Source organism: Microtus oregoni, unplaced genomic scaffold, assembly GCF_018167655.1.
Source record: "Microtus oregoni isolate MIOR12 unplaced genomic scaffold, Mior012 000103F_ref0000194, whole genome shotgun sequence".
NCBI lineage: Eukaryota > Metazoa > Chordata > Mammalia > Rodentia > Cricetidae > Microtus > Microtus oregoni.
In genome coordinates this window covers 2648698-2664378 of record NW_024544717.1, presented here as the reverse complement: position 1 = coordinate 2664378, position 15681 = coordinate 2648698, and the positions used below count along the sequence as shown (strand labels likewise).

General features: G+C 48.2%; 1 protein-coding gene across 1 annotated transcript; it reads left to right on the top strand.

The window, feature by feature from the left end:
• The first annotated feature begins 353 nt into the window (after positions 1 to 353).
• LOC121443236 (NUT family member 2-like) lies at positions 354 to 7566 on the top strand. The gene is made up of 7 exons (XM_041644915.1): positions 354 to 411; positions 2321 to 3026; positions 3939 to 4067; positions 5062 to 5222; positions 5660 to 5952; positions 6275 to 6391; positions 6811 to 7566. The coding sequence occupies exons 1-7, from the start codon at positions 354 to 356 to the stop codon at positions 7564 to 7566; spliced, it is 2220 nt and encodes a 739-aa protein (XP_041500849.1).
• Positions 7567 to 15681: the final 8115 nt, after the last annotated feature.

Here is a 15681-nt window from a genome sequence, read left to right as displayed (position 1 = left end):
CAAGGTCTACTGAAGAAGAAAAGAAGGAAGAAGGCATTGGTGACCCCGTGTGCTATGAGTATAAGACATCATTTGAAACCTACCTAGAGGCAAACACCAGGTATGTGCAGTCACCTCCAACAAGGATGCATCATTTGAATGACCCCAAGGTTCTTAGGCACCTGCCACAACCCCTCCCGGAATGTTCCCCCCCCCCCTCCGCCCTGTTTACTCTCTGCCCCTCCCCCACTGCGGAATGTTCAATGCCACATTCTGGAGCTGTTTCCTTTCAAACTTTGCTCAGTTGTGGCTGGCTCTCTTGAGCATCTGCCACATCTTGGTGACTTGGTGTGATTTATCTGAATTTTCTCACCATGGATCCTATCAGACAGGCATGGTTACTGTCCACACCTGTAGGAATAGCTTCAGAAGGTAAGCCTGAAGGATGAGGGTATGGGACCTGCCTCCCTGCCATGGGCAATTTAAATTTGATACTAGCAGTGACTGACTAGACCAAGGGAGGGAGGGGATAGGAGACAGATCTGGACTTCTGCAAGGACATCATCTCAGAAGCTGACAAAACTCATGGCAGATTGAACAGAGCCCTTGGTGGAACTAAATTGTAGGAGACACACTGCAGCAGGAGACACAGCGAGAGGTCCTACATGGGTTCTTCCTGTGTGGCAGGCAGGTCTCCTAAGCACAAGTCATAGGTGTGGTGGGATGGTTCACTGTGGTGGTCCAAGGAGGGTTCATGGGCAAGGCCTGAGCTCTGGGTCACTTCTCTCAGCTTCTGGATGGAACCTGCGATGTGAAATTATGGATCCCAGGAATTTAACTGGGCCACCCTAGACCTAAGGAGGACAGTGCAGACTAGGCAGGAAACAGCTCAGTGGGGTCCTCTCTATGGGGATGGAGAGTTATTTCATCCTCTGGCAGCCCAGAGTCCCTCACACCTTCCCATTGAGGGAAGGCTTCTACTCCGTCAGGCAGTTGATGTCTTTGATTCCTCCTAAGCAGTTAGGAAGTGTCAACAAAGAAATGGGTGATTACACTAAATATTTAGATATATTTTTTTAAAAAATATCAGTTTAGAGGTGCAGTTCCGTTAGCCCATCATGTAACTGTAACCGGAAGCCTCTCTTCCCTGTCACTGCTTTCACACGAAGGGATGTGGAAGGCTGTTGGCGTTGGTGGTTGGCTCCTTTCCTAGAGACTTTAGACAGAAGCGCTTGTCTTGGAACACCCTCTGTGTAACTGTTAAACAGAGCTAGAATGTGTGTCCTGGTCTCATGTGCAGGCCTTTTGGACTTGGCTCTCTTTGAGGGGGCCCTCAGGCGTTCCAGTAACTGCACCCCACTTGACATCTGGCTCATGACTGTATCGTCCCACCCTCCCCTAATCCCCCCCCACCCCGCATGCCACCTAGTAGTCGTTCTTTTATGTTGGTCGGTGCTCGCAAGAAAACGACCACATGTGGTTTTCATTTCATGACCAATTGTGACGATGTCAGTGGCTGCGGGAAACCCCAGAAGCCTCCTGACAAACCCCTTAGTCACTGTTCCCTGACCTTTTACAGCCTTCCACAGCCACTGCCGGGATAGCAAGGGCAAGTGTCAGGGAATTAATTACACGGCTGTCTTACACACCGGTGCTGTGGGAACAGCTCCCAACCATGGTGGGAACCAATGACTGTCAGGGCAGTGTGGGGCTGCCAGAATCTACCCCATTGCTGTTTCCTGGGGGAGACATTAGGAGAGGGAGCGGCAACATGGGTAGGACACGCTATAGCATCACCTCCAGGATTCCAGGGTGCTGGCATGGAAGATTGTATAGAGGTGTTTTGGTTTGTTGTGCTGGACTAGAAAGAGAGGGAGGTTTCAGAATGTGGAAGGAACCCTCAGACAGGGATGAGGTCAAAATATTTGAAGCCTTCACAGAGGCCCTTCTAGAAACTGGCCCTCATTGACGGTGCCTTGTTTCCTGTGAGCATCATTACTTGGATGGTGGTCCAGACCAAGTCAAACTGGTCCATCTCTGGGAAGAGAGCTAGACACTGATGAGTTTTCTGCCAGGGATTCCTGAAGAGCCTCTCAGAGGTGGGAAAGCTAAGGGCTCCTCTCCACAGACAGCAATCAGGGAATCTTGCTGAACGGAAGAAAGATCCCTGCTGGAACTGTGCTTGGCTAGATGAACCCAGCAGGGAATTCCCTCGGGAACATCTGCAAACAGTGCAATCCTCTCCCCATGACCTCCCCTGATTTCCACTGACTACCAGGACCAGGGGGTCCCCCACCTGTGCCCCTTCCCCCTTCATCCACTGTCTCCTTTATCTTCACAGCAACTTCGCTGGGACAGAACATGACTGTGAACCCCGTTGCCTCCATGCCTACATTTGCTACCCTGCCTGTTCTCCCACCTGCGCCCCAACCAGCACCCCAGTTATTCTGGGAGCCCCCAGCACCTCTCATGACTGTAGGCATCTCTCCCAGGAACCCTCTAGTGCTATCTACCTTGCCTGGGATGTCTTTGGTGGCAGAAGATGGAAGCACTGCCCTGGGAACAGTGGTACCTCTGAACATTGTACAAGTTGGGGCACCAGTCAGGCCTGTCCAGCCTGTGCACAATGCCAATATTGTCCTCACTCAGGTGCCCCTCAACTGTAATGTCCCTGGGGCCCAAGGTGGGAGTATGGGGCACCCTGCTTCCCTCTTCATGTCAACGCCTGCTGCAAACACCTTCATAAATACTCCAATTGCTTCGGCTGTTCAGTCTCAAGACGGAACGTGGGTCCTGGGTCCTCACCCTCCCACCACACAGCCAGTTGTCCAGCTGGTTTCTGTCAGGTCCCCAGTGAACTCAGCACCACCTCCAAAAGGAGCATATGGGCAGAGTGGCCCAGCCAACGTCCAATCCAACTCCCCAGAATACTTGTCCAAACCAGACAGTGTCTATGGGAACTTCCGGCGCTGGCAGCTTCTCAAGACTCTGGTGCAACGGCACCTGTCCCAGACTCCTGACGTGGCGGCTTTCTCCTGCTTCCTCATGTGAGTGTCATGGTGCCTGGATGAGGAAGGTGCTGGAGGAGCTAGGGCCACCCCAGAAAACTACACCCTCCTGGAGTCAGCCCCAGGTCTAGGGCTTGGATTTAGACCTTTCACCCCACGTGGTAGCCCTTCTCCTTAACTTTTATCTTCTACCACTGACCTCAGTGTTTAGTGCCCACAGCACACCACAACTGGGATAAGGGAAGAGAGCCAGATTCCAGAAAGACCTAGACATTTCTCCCCAACCCATTGTTCTGGGGAAATTCCCTTGGGCCAGGAAGGCTCTCCACCCGTCCGGGGGAAATCTTTGGTCTCCTTGCTCCATTTTGATCCTCAGCAGTTATCTGCATCATGGCCCCAGTCATTAACCCAGGGTTCCAGGCCATTCTGGGCATCTCGGCCATCAGCTCGGCAACATGGCCAGGCAGACTAGACGACTCAAACCACAGACACTGTATTTTCACAGTTCTGGACACTGTCTTCAGACAGGACCTTGAAGAGCCAGTTCTGATATTGTCCATGGTTGTCTCACAGGACTAAAAGAAAATTTGGAGGCGGGAGGATCTCTTCTCCCTTCCAAAAAGAGCACTGTCCAATCCTGGGAGTCCCACATCATAACCTAAACCTGGCTACCGCCACCCAAGGTCCCATTTCTAATGATTTTCTCTTTGACTTTGTCGCCTGTACTTCCATGTTGGGAGCCTAACCCCCATTCATTCCTCCACACACACAGAGTGCACAGGGCAGCCAGGGGAGCATACGTAGATCTTTGTGTTGATGTTTGTCGCAGGGTTAGGCATTCCTGGAAGCTGACCTTATAGTGCCATTAGGCTATAGAATCTATCTTGGGCTGGGTTGCGGGGTCTGGAGTGCAAGCCAATGACCAGGTTATGTGGTTCTAATGAATTACAGTCCGGTGCTTCGGTCCCTGGCCCGGAGAAAGCCCACCATGACTGTGGAGGAGGGCCTGTGGAGGGGTCTGCAGGAATGGCAGTGTACAAGCAACTATGACCGGATGATCTTCTTTGAGATGGCTGAAAAGTGAGTCAAGGGAATCTTGAAGCAGAGTATGTGGGGAGCTGTTAAACATGGGTGGGTCTGTTGATTCTGAAGTCTTGAGTAGGGTATGTGGTGGCGAGGGGGGGGGGGGGGGGCTACAGCTGGGTCTGGTAAGTTTGTTACCCATGCCCTGGCAGGAGGATTACCTAACACTTGGGCCCCTCGTCAAGAATGTTATCCTCACGTCCTGGAATGATGGGCTATCTTACGGTCCCATCAATTCTGACATCATAAGTCTATTCCCACTTTTCTTTTGAGGGTCAGAGTAGGAAAAGTGGCCCAGCCCAGCCCTGTAAGGTCTCCTCCAGCACTGTGGGTTATGCAAAGCAAACACACTCCCCAGTCTTAGGCCAAATGCCTAGCATTGACACTGCTTTTCAAACAGCAGAGACCACTGTGTCTCAAGAGAGTGGCCTCGGCTGTAGCCTTATATATCTGGGGTGGATATAAATAGAAGAAGGCAGAGAGAACGGAGGCCTCTTACACACTCTGAGGACAGTCTTTCTACCTCTGCTCCACGTGATGCTGTTGTGCACACAAGCCAACAAACAGCTCTCAGAGGGAAGCAGTCACACCTCTCAGCTTTCCTTCTACTTTCTCCTGACATCTCCTGGGCGCCTGCCTCCCAGGTCACTCCAGCTCTCCCAGTCTCAATGTCAGCATCTCTGGATCTGGTCCAGGATCCTGATGTACCCCATAAGTCATATCCACGGCCCACTTCCCAATCAGCTCTCCTCTGTGGCTCTAGGCAAGGTCAGGACAGGTCTTAAGGAGAAGACACCTGAAAGCCCTGCTTGGGCCATCTCGGACTGACTTGATTCCCTACAAATACCAAGGGCTATAGTGTGCCCCAGAGCTGTGGTTATGTTCCAAGACCAGCAACTTCATGGAAGTGTACCAGACCATCCCAAGACCTTGCGTAAATGACCACCTTTAGTAATCTCCTGTGCTGGGCCCTGGCCTCCTTTATCCCTAGGTTCTCAGAATTCGAGAGTGCAGAAGAGATGGAGAATGCAAGGCTGGAGATGGAGGCCTCAAGGCTGGAAATAATGAGAAATGTCCAGTGTCAATTTCTTACAACCACAGCAAGGCAAGATCCACCAAGGCCATCAGCTCCCGAGGTGGTTGAGGAACCAGGTAGGGCTCACGTAGCTTTAGGTCTCTATGCTGAGGTCAGATCAGTCAAAATAGACTTTTGCTCCACATGTAGGTTGCTACATTTGCTATGTAGCCCGGGGTCCCTTGTAGCCCTTAGTCTTGAATTGGGTAATCATTGAACTGGTCATGATCATTGCTCCTCTCTGTCCTCGTCTCCCTAAGGACCCAAACCCCGTATGATCAGGACCTGGACACTGAGTATGAAGAGTACCTGAAACACTGGGGGCTCCAAATACTCTCCCATATGACAGTCCTAGACATATCACCCTTTGCACCGTCCCTTCTCAGAGATCTTTAGGGAACACTGTGTTGGCTTCCCCTACGCCATTGCAGTTCCACTGAGCTCTGCTCTGCATGGCTTGGCTTGGGTGAAACTAAACCCCACTCATGGATCATCATGCTCTCCTATCTCCTAGTGTGCAGCTCCATGAAGACTGTCCCCAGAGCTGACCCGGTCCATCTCCCAGGACCCAGAGACAGGCAATTAAGCAAGACCGAGGCACCCGTAGAAATTCCACCTGAGGCAGTGCAGGAGTACATGGACATCATGGACTGGCTGGAGAGGCTCCCACAGCCGCTCACGAGAGAGCCCATTGAAAAGGAGGAGGAGGAGAGCAGTGGGCCAGAGCAGAAGGATGACTTGCACTCAGATGCAGGACTCCTGAGCTACATTGACGAGCTATGTTCCCAGAAACACTTCGTTGAGCAAGTGAGTTGCATCTGGAGCCCTAGTATGGGTTTCCCAGTCCTTGTAACTGAGCCTGCTTCCCTGTCTTCAGAGCTCTCTCTATGTCTGTCTGTCTCTCTGTGTGCCTCTGTCTCTCCCTCTCTGTCTCTCTCTGTCCCTGTCTCTCTCTGTCTCTCTCTGTCTCTCTCTCTCTCTCTCGTGTGTGTGTGTGTGTGTGTGTGTGTGTGTGTGTAAATGTTGGTTGTCATCACGACTTGGTAGCAACACAGGGCAAGACAGAGGTCCCTTTGGCTTGCAGATACCCCGCCTCCAGGCACTCAAGTCCTTTCCCTTCCGTTTATAGGTGGAGGCCATAATAAACCCCCAATTTGTGGCAGAAATCCTATCCTCCAAACCAGAGATGGACATACTGGCTCTCATGAAGGTGCTGGAGTATGAGGAAGAGGTCACTGTTAAGCAGGTAGGCAGGGAAGGGTGAGCACTAAGGACAAAGGGGAAGCAGCAGGAAGTAGGCAAGAGGCAAGCAGCTACCAGGCAGGCAGGATACAGAGAGACACTAGGCAAACATGAGCAGGGAAGGGAGGACCCCAAAGAGAGTGGGATGCTGAGGGAACCAAATGGACAGAGAAAGAGAGGACCCTGTTCATAAGAATCATGTGACCTTGACTCACCCTGACATACAGGAAGTCAGGGCAGAAGGGGATGCAGGTATGAACACGAGGGTAGGGGTGGGGTGAAGTGCACAGCTGCAAGGAGCGTGGCATGACAGCCAGCAGACCCGCAGTCCCTGACTCTCCCCTTGGCCACCTGCACCCAAATGTGCCACCCTCTAATCCTTCCAGTCTGGCCTGGGTCTCATGTGCTCACTTCCTCCTGCAGCTGCTGGAGACTTGGAAGAAGAAAGGCTGGAAGGCGACACCTCTGAACCAAGATGCCTCTCAGATACTTGCCAATGCTTCTGAACTGTCTGTCAGCCAAGGTGCAGAGAAAGATGGCCATGGTCCCCAAAGAGAGGCCAGTGCACAAAAAGATTCCTCACAAATGGCTTTCTTAGACCAACAGTGTCCTGAAGACACCAATGCAAAAATATGGGGGCCTAGGCCTTCCGTCCTCCCAGGTAGCCAATGTTTACCCTCACCGGTAGACATCAGATCCACCGTTACAACCTGTGATAAAGATGCCTACCCCCAAAGCCCAGGGTCCAGAAGTGGAGTGAACCTCAGAGAAGTTCCTGCCACTGAGGAGCTCCATGAGTCCCTGGGCAGAACCACCGATGACAAAGAAGAGCTCCACAGTCTGTCCTTCCTCCTCTGCTCCCAGTACAACCTGGTGCCATGGAAACTGGCTAGCCACTTGTTCCCCTATGCAGATTTCTCTGACTCGGACAGTATCCCCGAACCCTCATCTCCAAAGATAAGGGGCTTCAGCCCAGATCCATCTCTAATTGCCAAGTCAAAGAAGCGAGCTCTCATTGGAGGCTTGACTCCCATGGCTAAAAGATCCGACCCAGGGCCTGGTCACGGGGTGTTTGAAGGGGCACTCTCAGCCCTCGAGCTAGCTCAACCATTGCAGGCTCAGAAGAGGAAGCACGAGTCATTAGGCACCCGGAAGAGGAAGAGGAAGAACCGGCACTGAGCCACCTGTGTGGTGACCCTTCAAAGCCAGCAGAGGTTTCACTCGGCCTCTGACCTCCCCCCACGAAAAGGAAGCAATAGAAAAGAATCCAGCTCCTGCTCACTCAGGACTGATCTAGCTGGTGCAAAGGGTAACCCCACGAAAAGGAAGCAATAGAAAAGAATCCAGCTCCTGCTCACTCAGGACTGATCTAGCTGGTGCAAAGGGTAGCACTAGAAGGTTAGAGGCCCTGGGCAGTAAAGGCAGGACTGAGGGGTGGGGCAAGGAGTGGGAGGGAATTATCACTTTAGAAGTTTGTAAGCTATGGTGAATAAAAGTAGTTTTGTTGAAAATGGTGTTAGGGCTGTGGCTGTGTCTTAGGGTTTCTACTGCTGTGAAGAGACACCATGACCGCAGCAACTCTTCTACAGGAAAAGAATTAATTGGCTCGCTTGCAGTTCAGAGGTCCAATCCATTATCGTCATGGCGGAACATGGTGGCATGGAGGCAAACGTGGTGCTGGAGAAGGAGTTGAGAGTTTTATATCTTGATCTGCAGGCAACAGGAAGTGAACTGTCTCACTGGGTGTGGCCTGAGTGTGTATATATGAGACCTCAAAGCCCACCTCCACAGTGACATACTTCCTCCAACAAGGCCATACCTCCTAATATGCCATTTCCTTTCAAATTTCCACAGGCTGTTACTTTCATTCTGACACCTGTGTTGCTCTGTGGAAGGAGGAGATCATGAGGGAAAACCTGGAGATGCCGTGCTGGGGTGTGGGGGGGCGTGCATAGGGGCAGGCCCAGGTCTTCCAGATTTATCCACTGATCCTAGGAGAATGCAGACTAACAGCCCCTGGGGTTCTCACTCCTCATAAAGTCTCTCTGCTTGTAAGAACATGTTATTATTATCTGTGTGCTCAAAAGCCTTCCCAGTCTTCATCCCTGTGGACCATTACCCAGTTTCTAGAATTAGCCTGTGATTGCATTTTTTCTTTCGCAGTACTTGCTGCTCCCCTAAAGACATGGCTGGCAAGATCAATCTAGCCCTCAGCTAGCCAGGGCCTTCTTGAGTGGGTAGTTTGGGGGAAAGGCCTGACATTTGGAGGGGCCATTAGCCAGCTCCCATCTTACATGTTGCAAATGCGATGCTCTCTGACAGGGCATGCCCTGGACAGGAGAAGCCTGTTCCTGTGGACTCTCTTTTGTAGATCCATTCATTTGTTTTCTTTATTGGGAATTGAACAGAAGACCTCTGTATGCTAGGCCAGCATTACACTTCCAAACTATATCCCCAGATTCTTTTGCTTTTTGAGGCAGGGTCTTCCTAAGTTGTGCTAGTAGGCCTTGAATTCACTGCATTGAAATGCCATCACTATCTTGTGGCTGAGATTATGGGCCTATGCCTCTAAGCCAAGACTGTAGCTTCACATTCTAATTCACAGATGAAGGAAGTTATTCAGGCCTAGGTGCACTGGGAGGGATGCAAGAGGCCCTTGTTCATGGACTCCTAGCCAGGCTGCCCCATCAGCTAGCCTGGATGTGTTCACATATAAGTCAACCCTTGGCTACATCAGAAATGGGGCTCAGAGGAGGCTAATGTAGGAGATGACTTGGTGTAGGCCCTGGGCTAGTTCATGGGGTTTTCTTAAGCCTCAACTTGTATTGGCTCTGTGCCAAGACTCTGAGTCATTTTCTGAATCCTCAGCTGTGACATCACAGAAGATGCTTTTTGCACAAACCTGTGAACTTTGGCATCATTTAATCATTAAATTAACTATTTACAGTGGTTAAGACAGCACTCATCAGTGGTTCATTTCTGATTCTCATCCACCCTTCATGCCATAGTCCTTCCTTGGTGTGTCTTTGGTCTTTATTTGCCCCAACAGTCATGTTCTCACACACACATGTGTTTTAAAAGCACATGAGGATGAAATCTGACACTTAACAACAGTGACATCTCCCTCATGAGGACAGGAATAAAATCCCAGTAAGGACAAGAAGAGGAATGAATCAAGAAGAGTTAGTCTCTCCTTTTAGCCCACTGGTCCAATCCTGCATGCCAGTTCTTCATCATGTGCTGAAGGAGAACCCCAGAGTCAGAAAACACACGAGTCAAGAGTTTTAGTCACCTTTCTACTCCCGTGATAAACACCGTGAACAAAGGCATCTTGGGGAGGAAAGGGTTTATTCCATCCTATGGATTATATTTCATTATGCAGGGAAGTCAGGGCAGGAGCTCAAGACAGGAAACCGGAGGCAGAAATCGAAGCACAGGCTTGAGAGGAATGCTGCTGACTGCCTTGTCCTTCATTGCTAGCTCAGCCTTCCTTTCATGCAAACCACCTTCCCAGAGATAGCCCAGCCCACAGTGGTCTGAGCCCTCCCACATCTATCGTTAATCAGGAAAATGTCTCCAGACTTGCCTACAGGCCAATCGGATGGAGGCATCTTCTCGGCTCAGGTTCCTCTTCCCAGATGCCTTGCATCAGTTTGACAAAACACTAACCAGCACAGCACATTACACTGGGTGTGGTGCTGTCATTCCAAGAACGTGCTGGAACATCTCCCTTGTTTTCGTTCTACTGCTCTGGCTGGGTACTGATGCTAGTTTTCTTGGATCCCTGGGTGCTGTCTCAGAATTCACTGTACACTGAGCATCCACAAACTTCCCCCTTCAGTCTCTGTGAGTGCCTCCAGAAAGCAGGCCTCTGGCATATGGAGTCATGGATATAAGACTTTCTCTTCTGGTTGTTCTAAAAGTGCAAAGCAGGGGGAACCAGTACCTGTTGCTCTAGTGGTATTCAGAGACGTACAGAGTATCAGAAAGCATTCATATTCTGCTGCACAGCACAATATGTAAGCTTCAATATGTAAAGTCATGAATGGGGAGAATATTCTAAGACTTTTAAAATTTGCAAAATGTGGGAATTAAAATGTATGCTTCTAAATAGTGCACAAATTAAAAGGTAAACTCAAGGAAAATGAAGAATTAGAACTGAATGACTGTGAGCCAGATAAATCATTGATAATAGGGAAATAAGTGGTGGTTAATGTCTGCCTTAGAAAGAAAAAAATTAAAGTGTTCATGCAGTGAAATTGGAAAAATACAACATGATAAACCAGGAAGCAGAACAAAGAAAATAGGAGTAGAAGCAACAAATTTAAAGTTAAAAGGTTGAATCAATAAAAAAAATGGTTTTAAGACAATCAGTAAAATGCATAATCTGTTCATAATGGTGGAACGGTAAAGGAGGACACCATTTAAAAAGGCTATCTGTCATGTAAAGAAGCCGTAACTACAGACCCTACATAACTGCCAGTCATGGAAAGAAGCCATAGCTACAGACCCTATGTAACTGCCAGTCATGGAAAGAAGCCAGGTAGTTTCAGATACTGTGCTTAACTTAACTTGGTGTAAGACATTGCTTATGCAAGACCTCCCCAGTGCCCGCTTTCTTACGTTCTCTTTCTCATCCCTTGGTCCACTCTCTATCAGGAACCTGTCATTGAAGAACAGTCTCATGGACCAGACAACCACCATGCCTTTTCCTGAAATCTTGGTCCAAAATGAACCCTTCCTGCCTTCAGTTGCTTCTTGTCAGACATTTGGTTACATCTCTGTGAAAAGGAATTAATAAAATCTCCAGGGACAGAAAGCGAGGGAAAACTACTTTGGGTTGTACCCAGCTGTGACTGGAGTGTTCCTCGCTGTGATCTTCCAAAGGGCAACTGTGAGGGGTTATCAGCACCTGCCCATGGAGGTGCTGTCTGGGCGGCGGTTTTTGTGCTTACATTGCTGCAAAGGTGTTGGACGGCTGGAAAGTGGTTGGATTTCAACACTGGAACTGGAAGAAGTTGGAAGTTATTGATCTCTAGAAATGGACATTGCCGACCTCTTTTGACCTCAACACAATAAGTTTGTTTCCTAGTTTGGTGATTTTGGCTCATGAGTTTCATATTCAGGTTTTGTGAGAGCCAAAGATATGCTTTAAATTTTAAATACTGTGCCTAAGAGATCCACGGAACAAAAATGGCCTCTAACCTGTAGGATGCTTGCCCAAGGACAGATCCGTCCTGAGATGCTAGAGGTTGTTGTTCATATATGGTAATAAGTATATTTGCACTTCCCTAAAAGAAATTCGGCGCCCCGAATGCACCAGATGCGCTTGATCCCAGGGAGGCAGGAAGAACATCGGGATGTATTCTTGCCCCCAACCAGACAAAGGTGGAATGTATGTAGCCTGTGGGTTAGCTTTTATAATCACCTGGCTAACTGACTGGTGACCACTTTCCGGGAACCCCAGAATGGACTTGCCAGTGTCCATCATCCTGGCCAGTATTTAATTAAAGTTTGCTTCAAATTTGAATCAAAATTATGGTAGTGGTCTTATTCTCACCCAGAGGGGTTAACTTATAAATTTTTATTTAACTAATTTTTGTTTTGGGTTTGATTTGTGCTCATTTTCATTTGTATCCATTAATATTTCCCATTTATCTTTTAAAAAATATTTGTTATTTCTTACTTTGGTTTCCTTTTCCTATTAAAAAAATGTAGTTGCTACTGAATGTACAGAATAAGGAAATTCACTGTAACATTTCCACACATGCAGATCCTGCATGCGGGTCATTCCCATCTGCTCTGATTAGGTCTTTCTCACGTGACTAATGCCCCCACTTCCCCATGCTTTTATGTTTAGTCCCATCAACTTTTCTGTGCTTCTGGGGAACTGGCTTGTTACACATAACATCAACTCCAGTTCCACGTATTTTTCTGAAAATGACAAAATTTCATTGTTTTTATGGCTAACTATGAGACTCTAGCTGTGATTCTGCAAAGATGCTATGCTGTCTATCAGTATGTGTATGTGGAGTTACCCTAGAACTCCTTGGCGAACCCACTTTAACCCTGAATGTTCCCAAGTAAATTTGGGGTTTTAGTTGTATCTGTGAAAATGTCACCTCCTTCTATCTCTGATTTTACTAATTTGTGTCTTACAGTCTTAGTTACTTTGGATAAGGTTTATTAATTTTGCTCATCCTTTCCAATAGCCAGCTCTTGGTTTCTTTGATCCTCTCATGCTGGCATTTCCACCTCTGACCTTTGTTGGCTTTTGTCATCCCTTGTTGGGGGGGTTTCTTGTCTCTCTTCAAGTTATCATTAAGTTTTTAGTATTTTTTGATGTTGGAATTTATAGCTATAAACTTCTCTCTTAGACCTGTTTTCAATTTTTTAAAAAATTTATTGGGGGGATTTAATACATGCAAACATTGTTTTCCTGTCATATTTACTCCCTTCCCCCCTCCATTTCCTCCTGAATCCACCACACAAGTCCTCCTGCCAACTTCCTGTCCAGCAAGTGGTGCTCTTATATGAGTGTAAGGCCACCTACCATGGCCCACATCCCTAAAGAAAATCGACTCTGCCTCCCCAACCAGTCATCAGCTGTCAGGAGCACCTCAGCAGGGGCTGAGGGCTGCTTGCCCCTCCCCTACCCATGCTGAAATGCTGATTGGCTTGATCTTGTTGGGACTCTGCAGGCAACCAGAGCTGCTGGAGTACAGTGATTCTTGTCATGTTCTGGAGACACCCCATTCTCCCTGACCTCTGGCTCTTACAATCTTCCCGCCTCCTCTTCCGCAATGTTCCCTGAGCCGTGGTGGGAGTGGGTGTGACACAGATGTCTTGTTCGTAGCCACTCCACTGACACTTGTTCTGAGGACGGAGAGCTGACCTGGGTAGAGAAAGGGCTTTAGAAGGCCATCTGATATTCTATCCATTTAGCAGAATCATAATGGTGGGGGTGGGAGCTAGCTAGAGGAGGTTTAAGCAGAAAGAGGAGGAAGGATAAGGGAGGTTTGGAGGGAAGATAACACTAAGGATATTAAAAGAGCCATATAGCTTCCTAAATTACGCACGCACACACACACACACACACACACACACACACACACACACACCAGTTTAAATGAACTTACTCCACATGGAGAATAATGCTTCTTTCAGAAGCCAGAAGTTGCCAAACAAAAAGCTCACCCAGTGCCAGGTTTTGGATACCTCCCCTAAAATTGTCAGTCAAGGGGTCCCAAAGATGTCCCCAAACAATACAGGTTATTACTACGGTTCTTGGTGGCCCAAAACCTTGATAGTAAGACCCTCACTGCTGAAGACATCACACACTTGGCCACAGAATCTGAAGAAGTCAAGCTGGTACTGAACTGGAAGCTCCCTCCCGGACGGCTGGCTTTCACAGTGTTGAGAGCTGCAATGGGGCTGCTGAGAGTGTCATCGTTGGCCTCTGCTGCCAACGCGACACAAACCTGAGTCACCTGGGAAAGGCCTCAAACAGATTGGCCTCTGGTCATTTCTCAATTGTTCAATGGTGTTGATGGTATCCATCCCACCATGTGCACTATCTGAAGGCTACCAAGTAGGCCTGCGCTAGATAAGAAAGGCAACTCATCTTGAGCTTGGGGGCAAGTCAGTAGGCAGTATTTCTCCATGGTCTCTGCTTCAGTTTCTGCCCTAAGTTCCTGCCTTAGCGTCTCCTGATAATGGACGATGAGATGAAATAGGGAAGTTGCTTTTCATCTGTGTTTTATCATAGCAAGAAAAGCAAACCAAATGGAAAGAAAGTCATAAAAAGTTCTACCCAGCTATAAACCCAAGGAGCTATCATAGTGACCAAGTTGACAATATAGGGAAATGGGTGTGGTAGTGGCATAGATATTAGGAAGATAACCAACCACTTTCTTATTATATTCAAAGCCTGTTACACAGGAATAAATTCATACTTGATACTGTATATCTGGTTAAGAACATGAGGCTAGGGAGCTTGTAAGTCTAGAGGTGAATCTACTTACTATTAATTTTTTTTAAATGTAGCACTGTGGGTGGTGCCACTTCCCAGAAATTAAGGTGGGAGCAATGGAGCAGGACCTAATGTCTAGCCCCTCTAATAAAGACATCATCATAGCATATTAGTAACCTAGGCTAAGGAACATTCACAGAGATGCAGCTGGCCATGCCATGCCTGCATAGAACATTCAAGTAGTTTTGAAGATCTGAGCTCACCAAGAGCAAAAACAGTGCCTCCAACATCACTGAAGTAGACCATATAAAAACACTACACCACCCAAACATCATCAAACTTTTCCACAGAATTGATATATCATCAAACATTATTTGTCATCATGAGACATGTGGCAAGAAGAGCTCTAGTGAGCCTCATAGAGGCCTTGGGCTGTACACATGAGGAAGAGACAGTTCCCATTTTCTGTGCTGGCAATTCACTATCCGTTCAAAGCAAAATAGCACACAAAAACATTTAACTGAAGAACATTCTTGTAGCTGAGGAGGGGCCAAACTCTGTGATTTCAGACTGGCCACAAAAGTCATGTCTGGGAAGAGGCTGAGCAGGCCTGTGGCGCCCTTTGCTACAGAACCTTAGAGGTATTAGTGGGCAGATATGATGACAGACTTGTCAATCACATGCAGAGCCTCTGTATAGTGCAATGCTAACAGGGAGCTTACCATACTAAGCACCAACCCTCAGGGATGCTCCAGATGATCATGACCACAAAGTGATATCCTATTTAGCCACTCAAAAAAAAAATCGTAAACATTACTTGTACCTACTCAGTGTCAATCCCGGATACCAGACAACTATAGACCAGCTCACGGGGCACCCATGTTCTGCTGACTGTAGCCCTTGCATACCATTCTCACTGGATGGTGCTGTGGGTGCCAACTGAGGCATTAGTATTTTCGGCACCAGTGAAGTCAGCATGATATCCTGTGCTACCCATCCTCCCTAGAGTCATGTCATGGTGACAACCACAGAGACAAATGTGAACACCATAGGCATAGCATCCTAGGACATCACCAGGAGTCAGACCCGTGTCACACTTCAGCTTTCAAGACCAACAAATTCAAGATCTAGAAGCTAAAATCAGGTGAGGAGTCAAACTGTGAATTACTGAGAACACAACACTGCCGCCTGTCAACCCCAAGCAGGAGTCAGGAATCCCAAAGTTAAGAGGCTACAATGAAGGGAGAGGGCCGTGGGGCACCACAGGAAACCTGGTAGGCATAGCTGCCAAGATGGATGCACTTCTGTATTTTATCTTTGCT

What these genes read in the sequence shown, in the direction of transcription:
- LOC121443236 (XM_041644915.1), top strand. Translation starts at nt 354, where the DNA reads ATGGATCCTATCAGACAGGCATGGTTACTGTCCACACCTGTAGGAATA. An exon ending in GCTTTCTCCTGCTTCCTCAT is followed by an intron (nt 3,027 to 3,938) that starts GTGAGTGTCATG and finishes AATGAATTACAG; the next exon opens with TCCGGTGCTTCGGTCCCTGG. An exon ending in TTCTTTGAGATGGCTGAAAA is followed by an intron (nt 4,068 to 5,061) that starts GTGAGTCAAGGG and finishes CTTTATCCCTAG; the next exon opens with GTTCTCAGAATTCGAGAGTG.